At 41.6% G+C, this 16,104-nt stretch overlaps 1 protein-coding gene across 3 annotated transcripts in view; it reads right to left on the bottom strand.

Annotated features, from left to right (window-relative positions):
* Positions 1-16,104, bottom strand: part of ntn1b (netrin 1b) — a 60,870-nt gene that overhangs the window by 6,000 nt on the left and 38,766 nt on the right. For all 3 annotated transcript variants that reach the window (XM_008415455.2, XM_008415454.2, XM_008415453.2), the window contains exons 4-6: positions 13,089-13,238; positions 9,905-9,958; positions 4,424-4,498 (exon numbers count right to left, since the gene is read on the bottom strand). In XM_008415455.2, coding sequence (XP_008413677.1) covers positions 4,424-4,498; positions 9,905-9,958; positions 13,089-13,238 — 279 coding nt within the window. The remainder of the gene's footprint in view (positions 1-4,423; positions 4,499-9,904; positions 9,959-13,088; positions 13,239-16,104) is intronic.

Genomic DNA, 16,104 nt, shown 5'->3' with positions numbered 1-16,104 from the left:
TGGGGCCACTATTTGTCTTCGCAGCCTCAGGGGAAAAAAAAAGGTCCGGGGGAGAATTAGGATGCGTTTCCGACCTCATGAGCTGTCCGGGGTTCTGCTCCCAGAACTCCATCCAACTCTGCAGCGTGAGAATCCGGCGGGGGGACGGGGATCGCCGATGGACTCGGCTGGAGGAGACCCGGCTGTGGCACAGGGGCCCAGGCTCCCTGTCAGTGTCTTGCCTCTCTTGCTTTCACTCTCAAGTGTGTTTTCAGACCTCAGGGCGCATTGAAGCGCACACAAACCCCCCTCCTCAGGCATGCACATACACACACACCTTGTGCCACTTGGTTTAAGTTAAATAGACACCAGTTAGAAAATGGAAGTGGCGTTGTCGAGGAGAGGAAGTGCAGGATGATCTCGAGCTCCAACAATGGCCGCTGACCGAGTCTCCCTTCTAGCCAGACTTCCCACAGAGTTGATCTTCTTTGGGTCTGCTGCTGCTGCCGCTTTTGACACGGGTGGTGGTGGGGAGGAGAGGCTAATGAAATTAGAGTTCGCCTAATTAGCGCGCAGAAGCCCTTGTCCCCTGCTGGTTATCAGCTGAGTGAATGATCAGGGACCCTCCATCCTTGGGTGACTGCGGAGAGATGGCCGGGTGGATCTTTTGATTCATTGTCCTCCGTCCAACAGCAAAGAGAGGGAGGGAGGGGTATACGTGTGTGTGTGTAGAGGAAGGGTCGTCGGGCGAGAATATAGTCCCTTTGTGTCTGCCGTCTCCGTAGCTACGGCGCTGATGAAAAACAAAAATTGAACAAACAAAACATATTTCTCTTTMTCCGAGGGTGGCAATCCGTCACCGTTTGCTTAATTTACCACCTGTTTGTGCCCCGAGGAATGCTCTGCGCCGGCGAAGCGCACAACTGTGTTTAAACAGAGGGCCCCTTCCCGTGACCCCCAGGGGGCCTGCATCAGCACTCACACGCGGGGGGTTGCATCCCGTACTTCCCTCCCGAGGAAGAATAGAGAGGAGACTCTGAAGCCCCACAAAAGCGAGGCGACAAGCCTGAGAAATGAATTAGACCGTGGCAAAGGGAACGCACGCTGAGCGCCGACGTCGGCCTCGCCGACTCGACTCGGGATAGAATCATCTGCTTCCAAAACCTTGAGAGGAGTCCAACGGCAACACGCACGCCTTGCTTGAAGCGGGCCTGACTGATTTATAGGCGCGCCGCTGCTCCCAGCGCTGACGACTGAGATTCAAGTCAATGGAAATATGAAGAATGACTGCATATGGCTTCGTCTCCAAATGCTGCAAATGGACTGAATTAGCGTGGACTCAGCTGCGAGGGGGGGACTAAAATACATTTGGCCGGCGTTCATCTGGATGATATAAAAAGAAACCAAATCTGCCTCCCTGCTGAACCGACGCAATTTTGCCGATAATGATTTCGAAGTTCAGAAAGACCTACACAAGCGGGAATTGGGCGATTACTAAACTGTACGCCTTCCCCTAAAGCGGCTGCTGTACAATGCAACTCTGTTTAAAATTCTCTCACTTCGATTTGGAGTTTGATTGGGCCCTTCTTGCATATCTACGTTGATCTAGAGAGGTGGCCAGCTTCTGTAGACGGGCACCAGTAACCTGCAGGTTTTAGATTTTGTCTCGTCTCAACACACCTGCATCACATGAATGGCTCATTATGACGCCTCTGCAGAATCAGATGACTTGCTGAGTAAATCAGCTTAGCAATGTCGGAGCAGAAAAACATCAAAAGCATGCAGGACGTCACCTGTTGGGGATTAGACTTTACCAACCCTGATTGGTCTGCCCGTTTAGTGCTATTTGAGGTATTTCAGCTCATTCTTATGTTGCCTTCATGCGCAGACAGCGCTGTGTCACTGCTGTGTTCTCTATAAACCACAAATCTGGAACTGAATCAGAGAACTGCAAAACAGCTGAAACACCGAGTTCCTTTGAACCATGACTAAAACTTTTTTACAGTTGCTTTCGACCCATAATCACCGGAACGTCAACCAACATATTTGATGTGACGGCACTCGACAAAATGTAATGTTTGTTACTGGTGACTGTGTGACGCTTCAGTTACGTCTTAAAGCACTTTAAGTCGCCTTGTTGCTGAAATCTGCTACATAAATAAATCTGATTGAGATCTGATGTAAAACTCCTGAAAGTTTTCCCAAATTGCACAAGCAGACCAAGTTCTCTGAAGCATCCTGGCAAAGGCATCACTTGTTTCTTCAGTCTTTTGGAGGATCTGCCACAAGATTAACCCAATTTAAACATTGGCGCTCTGCAGTCAGACGAAGCAATAAATTACAATCTCTGTGCAGGCCTGAAATGCTTCAGTCACCGTCGACCAAGAAATCATCGGGCATGAGCATTAAATTATCACTGTATTTGCACATATACATTAGTTGATGAGCATTAAAGCTAACTTGACTTGTATAAAGTTGAGGAATCAACCATATATATATTTTTTTCTCCTTTTGTTTCTTGTGATGTCAGATGTACTGAAAAAATGTTAAAAGCCAGAAAAATAAGAAAAGATCGCAGAGAAAAAAAAAAAGTTTGAAACAAGTCAGTGAGTCTGAGAAGTTTCACATAAAGGATGGAAACAGAAATGTTTGTGTTTTATTTTACAATAACTTTGTTATGACGCGTGAACCAGCAGGACCAAAACGCAGACAGATGACGCGTCGCTTTGACAAAACTTTACAACAAACACAGGAGAACATGAAGTAAGCAACAGAGAAATCCAGCAGCAACTGAGTGGCAGCTGAGGACTTAAATACTGGTGAGTTTAATTAGTGGATAGAGAACAGGTGGCTGATTAGTAACGAGCTGCAGCTGTGAGAGGAGACAGAGAACCAACAGGGAAACTAAGAAATGAATCAAAATGTAACTAAAACACGAGGAAGATATAATAGATATAATCAAACTGAGTAAGAGTAAAACATGACTAGACTGACTGGTTGAAGATAGGAATATAACAGAGTATTTTGCGTATTTTAAGTTGAAGTTTCAAGTTTATTTCTGTGCACAGCACATTTCAGCACCAAGGTGCTTTACATCCTAACATCAGGCAGTCGCCCGTTTTCATTTCAATCCAGTGTCGACTAAAGAACATTCACAACAAAGCCAGGATGAATCTGTTTTTTATTTTACTAAAAATTCTTGTTTGCAAACACTTGTAGTGCAAATATTTCTTCCTGGAGAAAGAAGAGCGGAAGCACGTCATTGAAAATCTAAAATTGATGCGACATTTGTGCCAATGGCTGTGTTTCCATTACGAACGTGTAAAAAACTTCGTCAATATTCCACAAGTGTAAAAACAAAAAAAACAAAAAAAAACACCATTTTGCAATCACAGTGTTTCCATTAAATAAAATTTTTTAAATCACATGTGAATATGTTTGCTCACATAAGTCATTAAAAAACATGCAGCGCCATTACGACACAACTACTTCCTGTTGTCTTCTTTTTTGTGGTTTCCGCCAGTAGCAACATCCTGTTGTTGATCATGCGAGTTGTGTGATGCGTAAAAAATGTTTCTGATGCGGTTTTGCAAAATAAACCAATTTTTATATGGCAAAAAACACCATCCTGGTGCCAAAACATTTATCTCAAAAGGAGTTTGTTTTTCAAATTGACGTATTTCCATTCAGTGAATTTACTTTTGAAATGGATCAATTTAAACATAGATACTGATAACTAAACTGACTGGTATTGCACATTTAGAGTTGTTCAAATAAATGTAGACATTAAAAGATTTCCTTGTGGAAACTATGAAGTATTTTTGTTCTTTCTACATCCTGCAAGGTAGAAAAAACTATTTTTGTAGAAAACTACATTATTAGAAGCAGTGCTAGACATCGCTGATGTATAAAATCCTGGCAGTGCATTGCTGAATGCACTAAATGTCTTTCAAGAAATTCAAGTCAGTCCTTGAACATTTCCATTCAAACCTTCCCAGAAGCCCCCAGAGTATTATCACAAGAGATAAGACCTGGAAATAGGTCAAGGAAAACATCTCGGAAATGCAATCAGATTGAGCGAATCGGCACAGAAAATGAGCAATTACCAGTGCCAGAGCCTTGGCGAGCGTATGTGTATCTTGAAAAGCTCGGTTTTCGCTGTCCGTGTCTTCCACTTAAGATAGGATTTCTGAAAACACAACCACGCTCAAGGGCAGACCTCTCAACAGCCCACATCAGAGACTTTAAAATATGTCGGACTAATCAGCAGAAGCCGACGTGGCCCAGTTATGTTTTCAGTAAATCATCAATGGAGACACGAAGACGACGGTTCGGGGCACAGATTGAACGTCATTGGGCTGGGAATAATTGAGGCGTTTGACCTCACGAGTGCGGACTTTGGTGTGCAAAGCCCGCATTCCTGTCTGCGGCTGGACTCACTCACCAAAGTCTTTCTTGCAGTACTTCTTCATGGTGATCTTCATTTTTCCCTTGGAGGCTTTACAGTAGGACTCGCAATCTGCCAATTAGACAAAGGAAAAAAAGAGGAGGTACATGTTAGCGATGTTTATCCAGCTGTTTATTAAATGCTTTGTGTGATATTTAAAACTTTGCCCCTGTGAAATCCATCCAGATGCAATACTGGGTTAGCAAGAACAAGAAAAGATTTAAGCAATCTATTTGGAAAAACTCATTATTTCAAATAAACCAGTCACGCTATTGCATGATTCTAATTGGCTAATCATTATCTGACCACTTGGCAACACCAGTGGAGTCGCTGGTGATGTTCATTCTGTCCTTCAATTTGAAAGTAAAATATAACCTAAAATGACCCGACCTAATGGAAAAGTAAAGCACCCGGTTGCGTTGCGGTGGAATGCTGTGAATTCCAGCCTGTTAATCCCAGCAGGCACAAACTAATCGGGATGGGAGCGGAACAGAAAAACAGCATGCATACTTAAATGATGTGGCGGAACGTGATGTTCCAGAAAATAATTATTTCCTAACATTTAATCCTTTCAGTTTTCAGTTATTCTCAAAACTGAAACTATGTTTTTCAAAATCTATGCTCGGTGTCGAACACAGCGGATCATTAGGAGCCTTTGGTTTAGCAACAGTGACAATGCTAAAGAACACATGCTAACTTTAGCCACTTGCACTTAGAAATAATTTGCATCCATTGTCTTTGTAATTGTCTCTTTTCTTCTGCTGCGCACTCAAATTACTGCCAAAAAATAAGTACATTTCTAAGGGGCTGAGGCTTCTACAGTGCTTTAGTAAGGGAACATTGTTGGCAAGCCAGACAAGGAAATTTGGACAAATTTCCTGGTGAGTATAAGGTCAGAAGTTATCTTTCGGAGCTTGTCAATGAGGTAAAATGAGGCTTGTCTTAAGAGAAATGTAAAAAAAAAAAAAAAACAGTTTGAGTTTGCTTTTCTTCAAGGGACCGGTCTGCGATCAGTAGCTCTGATTTAAATTTGAAAGATAAATGGACACATTGAGCAGTTTTCAGGTGTTCTGGATTCTCAACTATAATTTGAAAAACATAAATAAAGGGGAAAAAACTGAATACGATGAACTTTGAGAACTTTGTTCAATATTGCAACGTATCATACATTTTTAACCCTCGCATTCAGGAGTGCGCCGAATGTCACGATCGGACAGCTGAGAAGCGACTGGATTGTCCTATCAGACTGTCAGTTCCCAAAACCACAAACAGACACACACACACACAAAAAGTCTTGAGAAAGCGCACGCGGGGTCGATGCCACCACGCTTTACTGCACACAGAGTTAACATCTCATGGAGTCCAAATGACCCCGTCTCTTAAGACCATGGGAGGTTCAGGGTCCTCAGGTGTTTAGCGACCTTGTGGTTCCTCTTTGATCCGGAGGGTGCGTCCAGCGACAACTGCAAGGAACCTTTTTACAAAACCTCTTCAAGCAAACAGATTTTTTCCTGTGGGAGTTGATAATATGTGGAAATCCTTCCCTCAAGTCTTGATACCGATTCCAGGCTGGAAGATTTTTAGACTTAAGACTGGACCTAAGGAAGACCAGGGTTGTAGTCGTGGTTAACAACCCGTCCCATGATGGCACCATCATGGCACTTGTTTCATTACCGTCTGCATCAAGTTAATTTTAGGATTTATGTTATGTACAGCATTTTGTCCCGCTGTGTTGTTTAATTGTCTTTTAAGCTGTTTTATGTTGTTAAAGGGTCATCTGGAGGTGTTCACTGCAAATTAGCCAAGGCTATAAAGCGTTCTGTTTTGTCTGTACGTAATACGTGTCCTCAACTGAAACTGAACAATAAAGAACAGTGTACACCCAAGATTTTTGCTGAAATGCTTCGTTACTTTTCCAGAAAAAAAAAATTAAAAGGGTTTTGGACAATTTCATCTTCATTCTTCTAGCACCATATATGGATGAAGCATATAGGATCACTTTATTATATTAGTGAGACAATGATTGGCATTCCTGCCACAAAAGAAAACACAAATCACAACGGTGTATTTCCATTTATCCACCGCCCCTGAATGCAGCATGGACAGCATGTCGCCAGGACGTTACGCTCGCTCTCTGGCTAGAGGATGCAGTTATCAGTTGGGGGAAGAAGCTCTTCTGATTGATTTGATTGGCTGGATTATCAGCACGGGACTTGGCCCAAAACGAGAAGAACCTGATGTGAAAATTGCCATTATCTATGTAATTGTGTCTTTTATCTCTGCTTACCAGCAAAACATGGTAAGCAGAATCTTTTAATGTTTACCGTGCTGCATTCATGAGCCTGGGAATAAATGGAAGGGGGCAGAGCCATGTGCTTCCTTGTTTAATATAGTCAGTGGGATTGCTTAATATTTTCCCAAGGTTTTAGGCAGGAATGTTATGCCATACAGTGCCATGAGTTTTTCACAAATCACAAAATGTGTTTTAAAAAATGTATATAGGTGTGACTTGACTTATTCATAAATTATGTTTTCACTAATGTAAAGGCACTCCTAAAATGTTGAAATAAAAACATTTTTTACATTCTAATGTTAATTTTTGAGGTGATTTTCAGATGCTAATTCAGCATTGCTAGCTGTTAATTTAGCATTGTTAGCTGCTAACAACAGTTACCCAGTTGTGGTACGCTCCAAATGCTTATATGTCATTCCCATCTCTGTTAAAGTTTCTATTTTTAACCAAGTAAATAAAATGCTGGCAGATAAATGCTTTAAAACAATGGAGGCTTCTTTAACGTTTTCTTTAAAGTCTTTGCTAACTGACTGTTAACACAAAAGCGCAACTCAAAAACTAATTCCTATTTTACCTCGCCACTACTTTGAAAGTTTATCTAAACTGTTTTGAAATTGGACTTTATACTGTTTCATCAACAAAACAATTGTGGGAGAAGTGTTTTTTTTCTCCTTTCACAATCATGGCAACAAATATCGAAATATATAAATGCTAATTGCATGCTCACTTAGATCACTTAGCTAACTGCTAATTCAAGACCTGATAATTTGAAAGTTTATCTGATATTATTGAAAGTTTATCTGATATTAATAAACCATTTTCGATTAGGACTTCATCTTGTTTCGTCTACACTGCAGTCGTTACGTCTTTGGTGAAGTGTTTTTTCCCCTCTTTTGGCAGCAACATTGAAATATTTTAAAGATGCTAATCGCATGGCCACTAAGAATACATAATTGCTATTGCTGAGACTAACAAGGAGACAAAAGGTCTGAAAAGAAGATGTGCTAGTTCAAGCGGGTCTTTGAGGAAGTTACTAAAATGACTTCCTCAAGTCATTTTAGTAACTTGAGGAAGTCAAGTTACTATTGTATTGCCTTTAGTAACTTCCGCACTAAAGGCAATACAGCACTAAGTAAAATGAGAATTTAATGGGAGTGGTAGCGGACACTGTGGCTATTAAAGAAGCCAAAAGATACGGAGATGAAAGATACGGTGAACAGGCTTCAGGGATGGGGAAAAGATGGAAAAGTTACGGAACCGCGTTGAGATGCTTGAAAACGACAGTCAAAGAGCTTCAAACGTTGGTACAAGGTTTAAAGCCCATAAAGCTCAAAACATTAGCTCTCACCAACTTGACTGGATGAAGTAAAGCTGACAGCAAATGCGAAGAGCTTAGCAAGGCAGTCTTCTCTCAGGACAACAAATCAGAGTTTTTACATCGTCTCGTGCAACGATCTGGTTACACCCTTAGCACTGAGTGTCACACTACTTTTGTTCCCAGACACTCGAGGATGCCTTTGGAGAAAGTGTGAAACAGATTAAAGCTTACACACATCCTCCCGTGTCTGTCAGCACGCTCCTGCTCTACGCCTCCATGTTTCCCATTACGGCCCCGCGTTCTCGTCAGTGTCCTGCTGTTTATTGTGCGGGTTACCCCAAGGTCAGCCCCTCGTAAAAGAAGGTCACTTGGGGCGGGGCGGGGCGGAGGGAAGTGGGGGGTAGTGAACCCCGTCAGAAATTAGAACCCTTTAAAGCCAAAAGCTAGCAGAGAAGTAAAGCCTAGTGATATAGGGCGGGTAGCAATAAGCCTTGGGCATTTTTTGAGGGTGCGGATGGGAAAGCTGGGCAGGGCAATTTGAAGAGAGAAAGAAAGAGGGGGGAGGGCAATACAGAGAGAGAGAGAGGAGGGGGGGAGAGACCTTTCAGCTCGCCTGAATATGGACAAACTTCATTATTTCTTCCAGCCCTCTGTCCAGTCTTTCCCTTTCTTCCCCATTATGCTCTGTGTGAATGAGGTTGCCTAGGTAATGATAGAGCAAGAAAAAAACGCCCTCTCCTCCCTCTCACAAAAAAAAAAAAACGGGGGGAGAAAAAAGTGGCGAGATGAGGATCGAATTCATGTATGAGAAGTGAAGTCGGAGAATGCCCGGCTCCTTTCTGGGGAGAAAATGAGAAAAGAGGAAATCCCAAAGTAAATGAAAATTGACGAGTCCATATCGAGCATGCTTGATTTCCATGCAAATGAAGCGACGAGGGCAAAAGGAGGGGTGCTCTTTATCTAAGGGGGGGGGATTTCATCATGCTTCCCCCCTTTGATAGCCAAAGTTACACATTAGCCCAGCGGCGCACCAGCCGGTGCGTTCCATTGCGCCTGCAGTTCTCATTAAGGTCCGATCTCCCGCCGCGAGGACAAACGCCCCTTTTGTGCGCCCACGTTCATTCCAGCGGGGGTCCCCCCGGAGACCGGTGCTCCTCCTAATTTGGAGGGTGGTGTCCGTCTTTGGAGACGCCTGACAACAAATCCAAACTCTCTCGGCGGGTCGCTAAAGCCGGAGGAAGTGAAGGATCGCAACAAAGCTTGGTGAAGTCAGTGGCGCCTCATTTGGTCAGGAGGGTTTGGGGGGGAGGGGGAGTCGCTGATCGATGACCAGAGGTGACTCGGGTTGTTCAAACAAACCCAGATCACGCTCTCCTACTCTTTTAAAAAAATAAAAGAAATAAACTTTTAAAAGGTGGAAACGAATCATATTATGCTGGCGGTCCGACACGGAGACTCCTGTTGGAAGTGGGGGGGAAACATGAACAATGAGGTCCAGCAGGGCTTCTCTTCTGGCACAGCCAACCTTGATAGAAATACAAACTGGTGCAAATGAAGCATGTAATCAGATTAGAGCTGAAGCTCTGGGGAGGCTGCTGGGCAGGCTGGGAATACAGGCGACAAGGCCGCAGGGAGAGCTGGCAAAATATCTGGAGTTTACATCAGCAGCGGTCTGATCTCACCGAGTTCGGCTCATGTCGGCGCCTGCGCTTGAAATACGCCAACGTATCATTATATGCCCCAAAGAAACAGCTCGATTTGTTATTTCATCAAATCGCTCCCAAAAAAAGTACGTTTGGTGTGGCAGAGATAAAAATTAAAGCTCAGAAAAAGTGCTGCAGAAGTCAACAACGTTCTGGTCGCTCACCTGACGGCTCCTCATAGCTGCTGTAAGTCGATGTCGGAGATGCAACAGGGATTTCTGTAAGACAGAGATGAAAATGACACTTTTTTGTAGCAATAATTTTAAAAAACGATTAGGATTTTAAAATTATTTTAAGGACAGAATTTCACCACAGAGCATTGAAAAAAAAATGTAAAGAAATTCCTATGTAGTGCTTTGCAAAAGTATTCACACCCCTCGAACATTATAACATTTTATCTCATAATTGCTAAAAATTTTAATGAATTCTTTTGGGTGTCGTAAAGTCTAAAGATTTAGAAATCCAAATTGTGGTGCATGTCCCAAAAAACAAAGCAAACAAACATTCAACCCAGCATCATGCTGCCACCACCATGTTTCCCCTCTGGGATTTAGTTGAACATATCAAAATTAAATCACTTTGTACTTTTTAGGTGGCTTCTGAAGGCAGCATGTTCCGTCTGCCCAATAAAAACCTAAGGAGGGTTGAACGCAAATGCACGCCGCACTTTTCAGATTCTTTTTTATTTTTTTAAAAAGAAACAACTTATATAATTTTCTTAAATGCAGATTATACCAAATGTTTCCTTACACCGCGTAAAATTACTTGTATAACTTGTGAAATCTGAAGAAACATTTTCTGCTAAAGAACAGTCAGTATTATTTGAATCAGTTAAACAATTTTTTTTTTTTGACATAATTTCATGTTATTTTCTTTAAATCAAACTCAAATATACATATATTAAAATCACTACATCTATAAATAAGCTGGGGAAGCTACAACAATGAGCTAAAGATTTTTAAGCTTCTGCTACGATGTTAGATATTTGAATAAGCGCATGTGCACTCAACGCTGTGTTGCTCTGTCAAACAAAATTCCAATAAAATACGTCTTAAAGTTTATGGTTATAAGATAAAATGTGAAAAGTGAAGAAAAGAAGCATGAACCCATTTGCGAGTCTCTCTCTTTCTCTCTCTCTCTCTTTTATTTTATTGCATCTCTGCTGTAGGGTTTTCCATAAACGTTCCCCTCTCCCTGCACTGATTGTGCTGGTCTTGTTAAATTCGTAGCTGGCAGAAAGTTTGATATCGCAAAATTTTTTTACAACATACCATTAAAAAGGAAAAGACATTATCTGTAAAAGAAAATACATATACGCGAGAAACCAAATACATTCACAGTCTTGGGGAACCCTTTGACCCCCCTCTGGTTTATTAGACCCCGGCCCTTAGTTACCACACTACGTCCAGTCGTGTCCGCCTCGGCGACACGGGGGGGGGACAATAGCCGGCACGTCCACCTTGACATCGCCGTTATCTTATCCGTTGGTGGCAGCCAGCTACAGCAGGTACCAGCGGCCTATCTCTGCTCTGCGCGGCGTTTATTGCAGAAGGTCTGGAATCTGCAGATACGGCCAATGAACACGTCGGCCGCCGCTCCTTCCCTCGGAGTGGCCGAGGAGATTTATTGCGAGAGGGGACCGTTAGCGGGCGCTGAAGACAAACATGGCCGCCTCGCTCGAGTCCTAACGATCTGTTTGTCCAGGCTGCTGGTTTAAAAGGCTGAATATCTCTTGGGAAAGAAAAAAGATAATAATAATAACAACGGTGCTAAGATACGACGACAATGCGTAGTCGTGGTTTGGTAGACGATAAGCGTGTGAGAATTTTCTAATCTTTAGGCTTTGGCTTCAGAATTTATAGCTTTTATACACATGAAGTGTTTTTTCCCCTCCATTTTGCCTCGGTGGGTTTTACTGGGGTTTCATGTGATAGAACAACATAAAATAATGCAGAAATGTGAACCGGAAAGAAAAGTAAGCAAAAAAAAAAAAAAATTCATAAAAAATCTTTTTTTTTCTTGTACTTTTCATTAGTATTCACACCTCACTACCCCTCCCCCTGAAATGAGGCACTTTGTAGTATCATCTTTAACATATTTTAAATTGTCTCTAGAAGTGCTTCACATTAAAAAACTGGAAATTTTGTCCATTCTTCTTTGCAAAATAACTCAACCATAACCAGACTGGATGAGGGAGAAGCTGTGAAAACCAATTTTCTTTTTTCATTTTATTACTTCTTATTTATTTATTTATTTATTTATTTTGAAAGTATCCTCTCTGGTTGCATAGCAATCAGAGGCCAAACAGATTTACTTTAATAGTGGAGCGTTACAGCTTTGTTTTGTTTTTGTCTTCTTCTTTTTTTTACTATTAAGGAAAAAAAGAAAAGCATTTTTCACATTTCACAGATTCTCAATTGCAACTTAGATCTGGACTTTGACTAGGCCATTCTAATGAATGAATGTGTTTCAATGTAAACAATTTCATGTCAGCTCTGAAGGTGGACAATCACCAGCATTATGCTGCCACCACCATGTTTATCGTCCTCTTTTCCATTTTTAGACATTTGAGGAAGATGCTCAAAACTTGAGCTATGACCTCAAAGTGGTTCAAGTTTCTGCATGAACTGTCCTGTGTCTCGATGTCCAGGACACTGTTTGTTCGCTAATGTTTCTGAAAAGAACCTCAGAGGTCTTTATAGGATTTATGCTGAGATTAAATTACACTTTTTCGCCATTAATCTTATTTAGTAATTTCGGGATTTCTGAAGTCATTTGATTCCACAGGAAGTAAAGCAGGCGCAATACAAATGTGTGCCTTGTTTGGGATGATTTTATTCTTATTTACTCTTCATAGTTCACAGTTATGCTGAGTTTTGTTGGCCTGTTAAAAAACACATTAAAGTTTGTGGTTTAGATTAGTGTTAAGATGATTTAACTGGGATCAAATTCAGCAGAGTTCAGGGTGTCCATGTTGAAAACAAATACGTATTTATTTTTTCTGCGTAAAAATCGATTGGAGTTTTCTGACTGATCAACGATCTTTAAGAGGCCTGGCCTGCAGATTACATTTTCTTTTCCTGAAATGTTGCTAGATATGGCAACAGTGGGGTGGCTATTTTGAACTGAAAACAGATGCAGACATGACCCAATGGGCCGGTCTGTCAGTCGAACCTCTCTCATGGCAGAGCAAGAGAGGACAGTGGCTGATTTTTGGACCTTCAGGTCGATGAGATAGGTGGATAAGATCGGATTCACATGTAAGCATCGGCCGATCACCGATCTCCCAGAAATGAAGAGAATCTGCCTATTTATCGGCGCATTCCTGCTGAAAATGTGGCAGCTTACTTATGCACGGCGCGATGGGGGAGCGGCTCTGCTGGTAACCCTTGGCGCAGCGGTTGCAAGTGATCCCCGTCACTCCGTCCTTGCAGGGACACTGGCCTGTTGTCTGGTTGCACGTTTTCCCCGCTGCTCCGACCGGATGACAGTCGCAGGCTACGGTGGAGAGGAGGCGGCAAAACAAGAACAGAAATACAAACATTTATCTGTGAATAAACAGAAACAAGCTTTTATTTCAATCACAGCAATGAACGGTTTGTAGGAAATCGTTGACTCGAGCCGGGTTTTCCTTTCAGACATTCCCAGATTGGGGAAATAGGCCTTCCACCAGCGTGAAACCTCAGTCCAATTAGCCCGCTCCCCTCCACCGTCATGACCGTCGGATTCTTCATTAGCCCCGGCTCCTTAAGGCGCGCAGAAGAGTAAATAACTCTATAAATTACAGGGCTTCCGCTTTCACCGCTAACTGCGTCTGGGCGTGTTTGCGATCGCCAGCGTGTGAGCAGTCCGCCGTGATCAGACAGGCTGTCTGCCTTCTCGGATCGACTTTCCAATGCGAAGCGGGGCTTTTTTTGTTGTTGTTTTTTTTTCAAACACGCCGGCTGAATAACGTTCCCCATTAATAGACGAGTGGAACGCACTTCAAAGTCTGTTTGGGCTGTTAGCTGGAAGGATTGCACATTAAATGTGAGAAATTTGTTGTCGGGTTTGTGTGTGTGCGTGTACGTGCTGCGTGCAGGATTGCATGCCAAAGTTTTACCATAAACCCCGTGTTTGAAGTTGAAGCCCAGCCTCGCTATTAGTCCCGCATGTATTATAAGTACCAGCCGAGTCATCTCCAAGAACGGGGCTTGAAGTGGTCCGGCTGATGCTGGAGGTGCCTGGAGTTGGAACGTCTCCATCAGCGTCATCAGGTTCTGTTGAAATCTGTCTGTGGGAACGTCACACCGCCCGGCTGCTCAGTCGGGACTTGAGTTCTACGAGTTTCTGGCAGAACACGTCTGACAGAACCCGACCCAGAGGTGACATGTTTTAGATGCCGGGTTTAATTTTGTTTCACGAGGGAAAAGAAGTTATTTATTACAGACGAAGACATTTCTTTTTCAATTATGAGAATAAAGTCAGAATCTTATTAGGAAAAAAGTCATAATATTAGTGGAACAAAGACGCAATACTCCCAGATAAAAGTCGTACAATTACATATAAAAGTAAGCGGTCATTTTTTAAAATTATTTGTTGTTTAGGAGTTATCATAAAATTGCTTCTGCAGTCTACTAATATTACAACTGACTTTATTCTTCTGTCGTTACACGTCACATAATGTTATGACTTCTCGTGTGACTTTTCTTCTCCTAGTATCATGACTTTAATTAACTTCATTTTGTCCCTCGGCCTCGCCCTAATACTCCGTCATGTTTATTGACTTATGAGGAAAAACTGTAACTGCTCAACAAAGATTTGAATGAAAAGATGTGTTATTCTGATCCTTTTTTTTTAAACTAGTACATGTGCATAACTCTTATTTTAATATTATATTGCCATTTCTAAAGTTGTCACTCACCTTCTGTTTTTTTATGTTTTTATACTGGTTTAAACTCAGTCGTTGTACGTTTAGGTTTTAAAGGCGACTCTTGGAGAGACACTAGCAGTAGCTGATGGGTCTCTGTGTTTACTGGGTTTTTGTTCTAATCCTTACACACTATTACACGCCGTTTGTTTCCCTCCCTACSTGTCCCATTTGCAGCAGTTCGGCAGCAAGCGAGTGAAAAAGGAGCCAAAGTCAACACAGAGATTCAGAAAAGGCCTCGCAGGACGATAGATGAGAATCATTTTTAGCAGAATGCAAGAGTTTCTGGCTCCTTGGAAGTAAAATCTAAAGTAATTAGGTGTGGTTTAGGCTTTTACAAGCAGGCAATCATTTTAATGATCTGTTTTTACTGAAAGTCTCGCCTTTTTTTTTATGACGGACTAAATACAAACTGAGTATGACGTTCTTTTTTGAAGAGCTAAAATATATGTATACACATATATAAACATTGAAAACAAAAAATGTTTTTCACATTTCCTCCCTCTTTTCTGTTTGCTAAACACTGAACTTTTACGCCGTTCTTCTCAGCTAACAATCAGATTGGACGGAGAGTTTCAAGTCTTGCCACAGACACTCAAGTGGATTTGATCCTGGACTTTGACTGGGCCATTATAGCGTACGAACTTTTTGAATACACTCCACCTCAGTCTCACTCTCAAGTCTTCTGCTGTTTATTCGTCTTCCCATGCCTATGGGACCTATTTGACTATTTACACTGACATTATACTGCATGCTGGGATTTGTTTAAATTCAAGTTCAAAAGTTGATCCCAAAGGAAAACTACATAAATTGTTCAGGTGTAACAGAGTAAAGGGGGCTGGACACAAATGGACGCCATATTTTTCAGATTTTCCTTTGGACAAAACCGACAACCATTTATAATTTTCTTTCGTAATCATCAACTATGTTTTTTTAGTTTATTATAAAGAAAATAAAAAAAAACACTAAGTGGGTGTTAAAAGTTTGTTTATTAAATGTTGAAGTTTCTCCATTGTTTGCCTTTTTAAACACTTTCTTGCTTATTTCACCTCAAACTTAGTTCTTCTTTGTTTTCTGTCTGTCACTCGTTTTATATTTAGATCAGTTTAAACTCAGCTGCTTATTTACTTGTGTTTAGATTTTACTGTGTTAGATTATTCGCTGTATCCAGTTCTTTAAGATTTATTTTCCCCAGAGTGTTTATTCCTCCCTTGCTCTTCTTGTGCCATTGTTCTCTCTCTCTCTCTCAGCCTGCCTGCCTGGTCTCCCCTTCAGCTGCGCCGTTTCCAAACAGTCACTTGTCTTTTTATCTAGTAATCAAGACGCCTGGTATTTAAGATCCTCATTCTCCATGATTAACAGCTTCTAATTAAATACTCATATAATAATAATAATAATAATAATAATAATAATAATAATAATAATAATAATAATAATAATAATAATAATAATAAT

This window comes from Poecilia reticulata, linkage group LG8, assembly GCF_000633615.1.
Source record: "Poecilia reticulata strain Guanapo linkage group LG8, Guppy_female_1.0+MT, whole genome shotgun sequence".
NCBI classification, from domain to species: domain Eukaryota; kingdom Metazoa; phylum Chordata; class Actinopteri; order Cyprinodontiformes; family Poeciliidae; genus Poecilia; species Poecilia reticulata.
This window is presented reverse-complemented; position numbering and strand designations above follow the sequence as displayed.